The 7,951-nt window shown below is 37.5% G+C and overlaps 2 protein-coding genes across 2 annotated transcripts; both read right to left on the bottom strand.

Moving 5' to 3' along the window:
- Positions 1–922: 922 nt before the first annotated feature.
- On the bottom strand, positions 923–3,000 carry LOC116302611 (G protein-coupled receptor 157-like). Its single transcript, XM_089038056.1, has 3 exons — positions 1,788–3,000; positions 1,364–1,635; positions 923–1,147 (listed from the first exon to the last, which is right to left on the bottom strand). The coding sequence occupies exons 1-3, from the start codon at positions 2,383–2,385 to the stop codon at positions 923–925; spliced, it is 1,095 nt and encodes a 364-aa protein (XP_088894182.1). The 5' UTR covers positions 2,386–3,000.
- A 2,223-nt stretch (positions 3,001–5,223) lies between these two features.
- LOC116302613 (G protein-coupled receptor 157) lies at positions 5,224–7,820 on the bottom strand. The gene is made up of 3 exons (XM_031711951.2): positions 7,157–7,820; positions 6,807–6,998; positions 5,224–6,099 (listed from the first exon to the last, which is right to left on the bottom strand). Exons 1-3 carry the CDS (start codon positions 7,748–7,750, stop codon positions 5,881–5,883), a joined length of 1,005 nt encoding a protein of 334 aa, XP_031567811.2. The 5' UTR covers positions 7,751–7,820; the 3' UTR covers positions 5,224–5,880.
- Positions 7,821–7,951: the final 131 nt, after the last annotated feature.

The raw sequence follows: 7,951 nt of genomic DNA, 5'->3' as shown, positions 1-7,951 counted from the left end.
ATTTTTACCTCTCCGCTTTCCCTCCTCTTCTCTGATTTTTCCGTGGAATTAGTGAAACGAAGGTGAGTTGCCTGAAGAGTCAAGGCACAACCAATGAACGAGTTTAGGAAAATTGACTTTTTTCAAGGCCCAAAAAACCCCACAGATTTTTGAAATCTGGACATGCATATATTAGTTTATATAATTTCATTTTATTTACAGACATTGGCTTCGCTCAATAAATTTTCAAATGATTGGTCGAAAAGAAGAAATTGATTGAATAAAAAGGGGATAAAATAAAAAAGTAAGTAAGCGCAAGTTTTTGTTTTTTTGTTTTGTTTTGTTTGCTTGTTTGATTTTGTTTTTTGTTTTGTTTTTTTCTTTTATCTTGCAACAGAATCGGAGTCGAAAGCAAGGTGCCTACCATTTACCCAGAAAAAGCGGAAATATTCCAGTTTGAGAACAAATGGTATATGTCATCCCGATCGGAAAGTTTCGGAAAACTAAGTCTTCCGATTGAGGTAATATGCCACTTTTCCGCTCTTTTCGTTTATTCGAATAGAAATGTGTACCATTTGTCGGAAGTCAAAGTTTCCCGCTCTTTTCTTACCATAAGCAAACGAATTTCCAACCGGATGGATTGGTTTAAATTGTAAGCACCCCAGTTCATGGGTGAAATTGAAAGCGAAAACTGCTCGTCATTAAGCGTAAGCACAAGCCAAGAAAAAATAAATCTTCTGACTCTGTAGTCTCCTGCAGCCCGCAGCCACGATGCCTTCGACTCCGGACTTCGATTTCGTCGCAAGTGAAATCTAGTTTTTTAAGATTTCCTCACATAACATTCGAAGCGAATTTCAAATATAGGTTAAAAAAGGTGGAACAAAAATGACAAAAAACAAAAACAAACAAACAAAAATCAAAACCTTGCTTTGCTATGACCATTCTAACTCAAGTCAGCATATGTTGGATCGTATTCTACCTTTTTCTCGGCAGGCGTTGATCCGTACTCGTGAACTGATCTTTCAGTTGCTATAGTAACAGTTGTTTCTGAGGGCCATTCGCGGCCACAACACTGGCTAAAAAACAACCGTATCTTTCTTTGTACTTTCTCGGTGCAGAAACAAAAGATGATGAAGTTAGCAAAACCTTGAGCGTTATCTCCGATACCCTGAAAGTTAAAAAAAATATAGAAATATTCGGCTTAGCTTAGTGCTAACTCATTTCAGACCACATGACCATTCCCTTGAGTATTGAACACACAATAGACCCATTCAGCTTGGCTCAATGTTGTCCCATTTCAGACCACACGACCATTCCCTTGAGTATTACATAAGCAATAAACCTCTCCTTCCCCTCCCCTACCTACTTCGCCCTTCAAACTCACCTGAAAGTAGAGAAGCCAGGATGTATCTGGATTGCTCACAGTGGGTCCCGTTTGAACAAAAATAAAGAAGCGAATCGTTCCCCAAATGTGTAAAGAGATGAAGATCAGAGGTACAATTATCAGCTTCACCTCTGTTATTTTCACGGATTTTTCACTTCTTGCGTCAAGTAGAAGCCTGTGGGACTTAATCAAAAAAGAAAGATACCTGTATTTATTTATTTTTTTTCGCACAACGACGACAAATAAAAGGCAAAAATTGAAGGTCACTTGATCTTAGCGTCACAGTATTTTCGAGAAACTTATTTTTTGTACCACTTTAATTTCGTTATGAAATCGCGAAATCTCGCGAAAGTGTGACAAACATTTCACGCAAATATAACTTGGTAACCCTCCCTCATCCAAATTTACTGTTTTTTAAGGTAACTTACCTGTTTTCTAAGATTTCTATTGACGAAATAATAGAGCACTGAAATTATTACGTAAGAAAGAATCTCCCAAAATTTGCCCGTGGCCAACATCCAAACAACTTGCTGTTGCCAGCTCAATCTAATGCTGAACCAACACCAACCAGACGTTACAATATCGGCGTTATACCCCAGCTTTGCTCCGTACGACGCTATAACTGTAATGCTAAGAGGAAGGCCCCAACCGACAGTATGGAAAATGCAAAAGAGTGTTCCTCGTGCAATGAGTTTTCTGCGAGAGCAACTGTAGTACAGATATACTGCCATAATAACTGTCCAAGCGAACGAGGAGAGACAAGAGAAGGTCACTACAATACTCTGGACTAAACAGATGATTTTACTTCTTGTTAGGATTCCAATCAAATTCCCAAAGGCTAAGAAGAAGTCAGCAACAGAGATGTAGACGAGAATTCTCCGTGAAGGCGACTGGATTTCATTCCATAACAGATAGGTTAGAACGATAAAGGTTGTTCCAAGCATGGAGAGGATCGCAGTTATCCCTGCAAGGGCAAGATTGGTAGTTGTGTTCGCTGCAAACTGGTTGTTTGTTAGGTTCATTTTGACTTCTTTTTTCTTTCCAGCAATTTTTTCGACTTACACCGTCAAAATATTAAGATATAACTAGCTAAAAACTAGTGTGAGCTGCGTCGGTGTTTCTAATGAAACAGTAATGATGAAAAGGTAAATTATACACCGTGAAAAGATGAAAAAACTTACTGACGTTTCGGACGCTAGTCCTTCGTCGGAGTAAAAGAGAAAGAAGTGGTAGAAAGGAGTGTATATATGATAGAATAAGACAAAAGAAACCAATGAGAGCAAGGTAGGCAAGGAAACAAAAACAAACAATCAAAAGACAAAAGAAAAGGTTAGTTGAAAATAAAGCGTTCATTAATCCCGTTGGGACTAAGAGTGCCCAATAGGTGAATAAGCCGCATTTCTTTGGTCTTGCGACAATCATTGTTGCCGTTAAGCAAAGAAAGACCGAAAACAATGAAGTCAGAAAGAGAATGGTTAGCTAGATTAAAATGGCGGGAAACTGGTTTGGTGGGATCGTTATTGCGAATATCATAAAGATGATTGCAAATGCGATCACCAAGACGGCGGCCAGTCTCGCCCACATACAAAAGATTACAGCGGGTACATTTAATACAATATACAACATTAGAAGTGGTACAAACAAAATGGTCAGTGATTTTAACAGTTGATTTAGGACCGACAACAGAAGTGTGAGAGACTATGTGAGGACAAGTATATGAGGACAAGTTGTCACCATTCCCGAAGATTTACCTCTTTCTGATTCTGAAATTTCAGTTCTTAGCAAGGGTTTGAACTTCGTTCCTCTTGCTAAGAAATCTGATGAATTTCAGGTCAAGAAAGACTCTGAATCTTTTTTTCGCCGTACTCGCCTTAAAGCTTTTTTCTCCGACTCTTCTAACTCTAACTGTGAACGTGATGTCTTTGAGCGCCTTTGTCCTCGTAAGTCTAACTGGGTCCCTCCCGAGGGACAATTTTCTTCTCTTGATCTTTTTGTCAATAAGTGTCGCCGTGATATTTCTAATGTCAATCTTAACCGTAAACTCAGTTATTCTAATCTTTCTAAGGACGAGTGGTTGGCTTTACGTCAATTACGCAATCGTTCTGACATTGTTATTAAGCCCGCTGACAAAGGCGGTGCAGTAGTTGTCTGGCGTTCTGACCTGTATAAACAGGAGGCTTTACGTCAACTCTCTGATACTAATTTTTATTGTGAAGTGGATAAGGATCTTACCCCTGACAATCAAAAATTAGTTAAAGACACTGTTAACTCTTTCATTTCTGATGGCTCTTTACCCTCCACTGCTAAAAACCTTTTTGTTATTACTCCTCGTACTTCTCACGTCTATTTTCTTCCTTATAAGATTCACAAAGCTAACAACCCTGGCCGTCCTATTGTTTCTGCTTGTAGTTGTCCTACCGAACTCATCTCTAGCTATCTAGATTCTCTCATGCTGCCTATTGTTCAGTCTTTACCTACTTATATTAAGGATACTAATCACGCTCTTAGTATTTTTAATGATTTTCGCTTTCCTGATAACTCTTCTAAGCTTTTGTTTTGTTAACCGCAACTTTTCTCTGCTTGACTCTGATACTCGCACTTCTGCTATTTTCAACAACCGCCCTCTCTTTTCCTATAAACGTGATCGTAATCTCCGTTCTTTCTTGGTCAAGGGAGTTCTTCCCTCTAACAAAGAACCTGGTACTTTTCGCTGTTCTCGTAAACGTTGTTATACTTGTCCTCACATAGTCTCTCACACTTCTGTTGTCGGTCCTAAATCAACTGTTAAAATCACTGACCATTTTGTTTGTACCACTTCTAATGTTGTATATTGTATTAAATGTACCCGCTGTAATCTTTTGTATGTGGGCGAGACTGGCCGCCGTCTTGGTGATCGCATTTGCAATCATCTTTATGATATTCGCAATAACGATCCCACCAAACCAGTTTCCCGCCATTTTAATCTAGCTAACCATTCTCTTTCTGACTTCATTGTTTTCGGTCTTTCTTTGCTTAACGGCAACAATGATTGTCGCAAGACCAAAGAAATGCGGCTTATTCACCTATTGGGCACTCTTAGTCCCAACGGGATTAATGAACGCTTTATTTTCAACTAACCTTTTCTTTTGTCTTTTGATTGTTTGTTTTTGTTTCCTTGCCTACCTTGCTCTCATTGGTTTCTTTTGTCTTATTCTATCATATATACACTCCTTTCTACCACTTCTTTCTCTTTTACTCCGACGAAGGACTAGCGTCCGAAACGTCAGTAAGTTTTTTCATCTTTTCACGGTGTATAATTTACCTTTTCATCATTACCGTCAAAATATTGTGAACCAACCGAAAAAGTTCGACCAGGGCACAACATCGTCGATGTCACCAGGGCATTCTCTATGATACACGTCTATCGACACGTCAAGGGTCATGTGCCCGACACGTGATAGCCAAGCTGTTGTTGTTTTTTTCAACGGTTTTTCTCTAGGTTCTCTGGCCGGTTTTTCTCCCTCCGTCGTCGAAATGAATATACAGGGCGGTTCATGAATCTGAGAAGGGGGGAGGGGGGTCTGGAGGAGATCCGGGATCGGAGCATGCTCCCAATGAATTATTTTACGTGGTTTCCAGAAATGCTATTTCCTGCGCTCTGAGTTTTTTTTTTTTTTTTTTTTTTTGAAAAAATAGTGAAAAAATGCATCCCAAACTCAAAAGATGGCCGCGACTTTATCGCCCCCCCCCCCTCCCCTCCAAATTTGCCCCTATTTTTTCGAAAGGAAAAAGGAAACAAAAAAAGAAAAATGAAGGAAGGAAGGAAGGAAATAAGGGAGAAAATATGAAAGAAAGAAAGGAAAGAATGAAAGAAAATAGGAAGAAAAGAAGAAAAGAAAGAAGGAAAGGAAGAAAGGGACAATAGAATTTTTTAATTAATTAATTAATTAATAATGTTAATTTAATTTAAATTTTCAATTTATTAATATTTAATTTATTTTAATTTGTAGACTCCATTATCCATACTTAAAACAAGCATAGTTATGCCCAAGCTAAAAACAACTGTTTTTTTTTTAAAGCTTGTAGAATAATAATATTAACTCCTAAAATGTCTACTTGGTGCATATCTAATATTTATTTATAAATATTTGCGATTTTTAGACAGGCAGTCTAGTTGAGCTGAGGCTGGTTTGAATGGAGACCAGTACATGTAACTATTTAAAATAACAAATAAACTTCCAAAACAAAAAAATATTGCTTATATTTATATGTCAACTATAAAACTAATTTTCTTGCATTCATAAACTATTGTTACAAACCACAAAAATATAGCTTAATATGCATATAGTTTGCAGCAAAAAGGAACACTGATTGGCTAATTACTATCATTTGTTCTCCAATTAAAAAACCAGAGTAGTTAATTTACTTAGGTAAATTTATAGCACATGGAAGAGATTAAAATGACCTATTTTTTACCTTAATTTCAAAAAGATTGCCATTATGGCAATAATGATAGTTTTCTAGTTCTCCATCTTATCTCACTTCCCAAAAGTTTGAAGGTCTGGATTTGATGATGTTGGTACACAAACACCTCTTAGTCGGTCATGATTTAATCTTGTACCATAGCCAGCGAGGACTCCTGGACAACATCTTGAAAAACATCTTCCAAATGCTGTTCTCAGGTGACCTTGGACTTTCTCAGTGAAGAAGCAGAAGATGAGGAAGTTTGCAAAGCCAGGCAAAGTGTCGCCGATTCCCTGTAATAATTTAAAACAACTGTGGTTAGCATATACAGCTATTTCAAAAAAGGTTGAATATTGAATACTGCATACTAAATAGTGCATTCCAAGACTGAAGTGCATTGAGGGTCTTGTTAATTTGAAATAAAAAGTAAATATACAGCGATTAACTCTCTACATGTAGTTAGTATATTGTTTCAGATGGAATACACTAAAAATAGAATAAATAATTATTATTAATCCTACTTCAGAGAATTTCACTATGAACCACAATGCACTTCAGTCTTGGAATGCACTATTCAGTATGCAGTATTCAGTTTTCAACCTTTTTTGAAATAGCTGTAATACAGCTATAAGTTATTTCAAAAAAGGTTGGTGGAAGTGTTGTTGCATGTTGCATACCCAACTGCATTTGTAGGTCATATGTTATAAATGTCAGCAGAGAAAAAAGTATGTGGAAAAACGTGCAGAAAAAGTTTTTGAAAATTCCATGTAGTTGTGGTCTTTCACTGATTTCATTCATATCACCCAAAGTGCATTTCAGGCTTGGTATGCAATTTGCCAACAAAACTTTCATCAAATGTATTTCAAAAATGCTGTATACTTGTTATAAAATGCTCTTAAATGACACAACATGGAACATTGCATGAGTAACTTGACTCAAGAGCCTTCAGGTAAGTGTGTATACAAAACTAATACAAGTAAAGATAGGTATATGTTTCTACCTGTAGTACGAGTAGCCAGTTATTAGCAGGAGGGACTTTGTTAGGCCCTGTCGCAACAAAGATAAAGAAGCGCACTGTTCCCCAGATGCGTAAAAGAATAAATGACAATGGCACAAGGATTAACTTTCTTTCTGCAGTTTGGGCAGCTCGACTTGATCTTTCACTTAGTAGTAGCCCTTCTTCATTGTTGAGCTGTCAACCAAAATTATGAACTTTAAAAATGGTCAAATGAATGGATGGATGGAGGGAGGGAGGGAGGGAGGGAGGAAGGGATAGGTTAAAAAAATAAAGAAAAATGAGAAAAGAAATAGGAATTTTAATTTGGCATAAAATAAATCTATTCTACTTACAACTTTTCTCATTCCTTGTCTTATGAAAATAAATAAAATAGTGATGATGACAAAGGCTGTAACTTCCCAAAACTTTCCAGCAATCAGCATCCACTTTACTTGTTCCTTCCAACTCATGTTAGCACTAACCCAGCACCAACCAGACGACACGATATCCCCATTATCACCTAACTTTTTCTTTGCAACAGCAATACACACGATAGTCAATGGTACTCCCCAGGCAATAACATGAAAGAGGCACACTAATCGCTCTGCCAAGAGAATTCTCTTGTTAGTGCAGCCAATAAAGAGATAGACTGCTAGGAAGACAGTCCAAAAGAACGAACAAAGTACAAAATAGGTCCCACATATGCTTTGAATGAGGCATGTCGTGCTATGCTTCGAAAATGAGACGCCAACTACTGTTCCAACAGCTACGAAGAAGTCTGCAATGGAAATGTAGACGAGAATTCGACGTGACGTCGATCGAATTTCTTTCCAAATGAAGAACGTAACAACGATGAAAGTCGTTCCAAATAACGAAAGAACTGCAGCTAGTGTGGCTAGTACAAGGTTCGGAGTGCTCACATCTAAATAGTTTTTAGTAGTACTCATTTTTCAAGTTGTAGTTTTGTTCCCCTCGACTTCGGTTGTTGCGATGTTTGGAAAAACCGGAAGTTGCACAACTTTTACTGCTTTGACGTCACTGACGATAGACTTCTGAAGTTTAGTCCGAACGCAGCCCGAAAGGAAAAAAAAAAAAAAAAAAACGAAAACTGAGAGAAAGAAAAGAAAAGAAAAGAAAAAAAAAGGAGA

This window comes from Actinia tenebrosa, unplaced genomic scaffold, assembly GCF_029948245.1.
Source record: "Actinia tenebrosa isolate PJP-AT-01 unplaced genomic scaffold, QUT_ActTen_1.0 PGA_scaffold5__44_contigs__length_20552954, whole genome shotgun sequence".
Taxonomy (NCBI): domain Eukaryota; kingdom Metazoa; phylum Cnidaria; class Anthozoa; order Actiniaria; family Actiniidae; genus Actinia; species Actinia tenebrosa.
Note: the sequence above shows the minus strand (reverse complement) of the source record. Positions and strands in the feature narration are given on the sequence as shown.

Bases quoted from the DNA above. Each gene is read 5' to 3' on its own strand.
- LOC116302611 (XM_089038056.1), bottom strand. From the start codon at position 2,385: ATGAACCTAACAAACAACCAGTTTGCAGCGAACACAACTACCAATCTT. The intron at 1,636-1,787 runs GTTACCTTAAAA...TGTGACGCTAAG, and splicing joins AAATCTTAGAAAACAGGTAA to ATCAAGTGACCTTCAATTTT. The intron at 1,148-1,363 runs GTGAGTTTGAAG...TTTAACTTTCAG, and splicing joins CCTGGCTTCTCTACTTTCAG to GGTATCGGAGATAACGCTCA.
- LOC116302613 (XM_031711951.2), bottom strand. From the start codon at position 7,750: ATGAGTACTACTAAAAACTATTTAGATGTGAGCACTCCGAACCTTGTA. The intron at 6,999-7,156 runs GTAAGTAGAATA...TTTGGTTGACAG, and splicing joins GACAAGGAATGAGAAAAGTT to CTCAACAATGAAGAAGGGCT. The intron at 6,100-6,806 runs GTAGAAACATAT...AAATTATTACAG, and splicing joins ACTGGCTACTCGTACTACAG to GGAATCGGCGACACTTTGCC.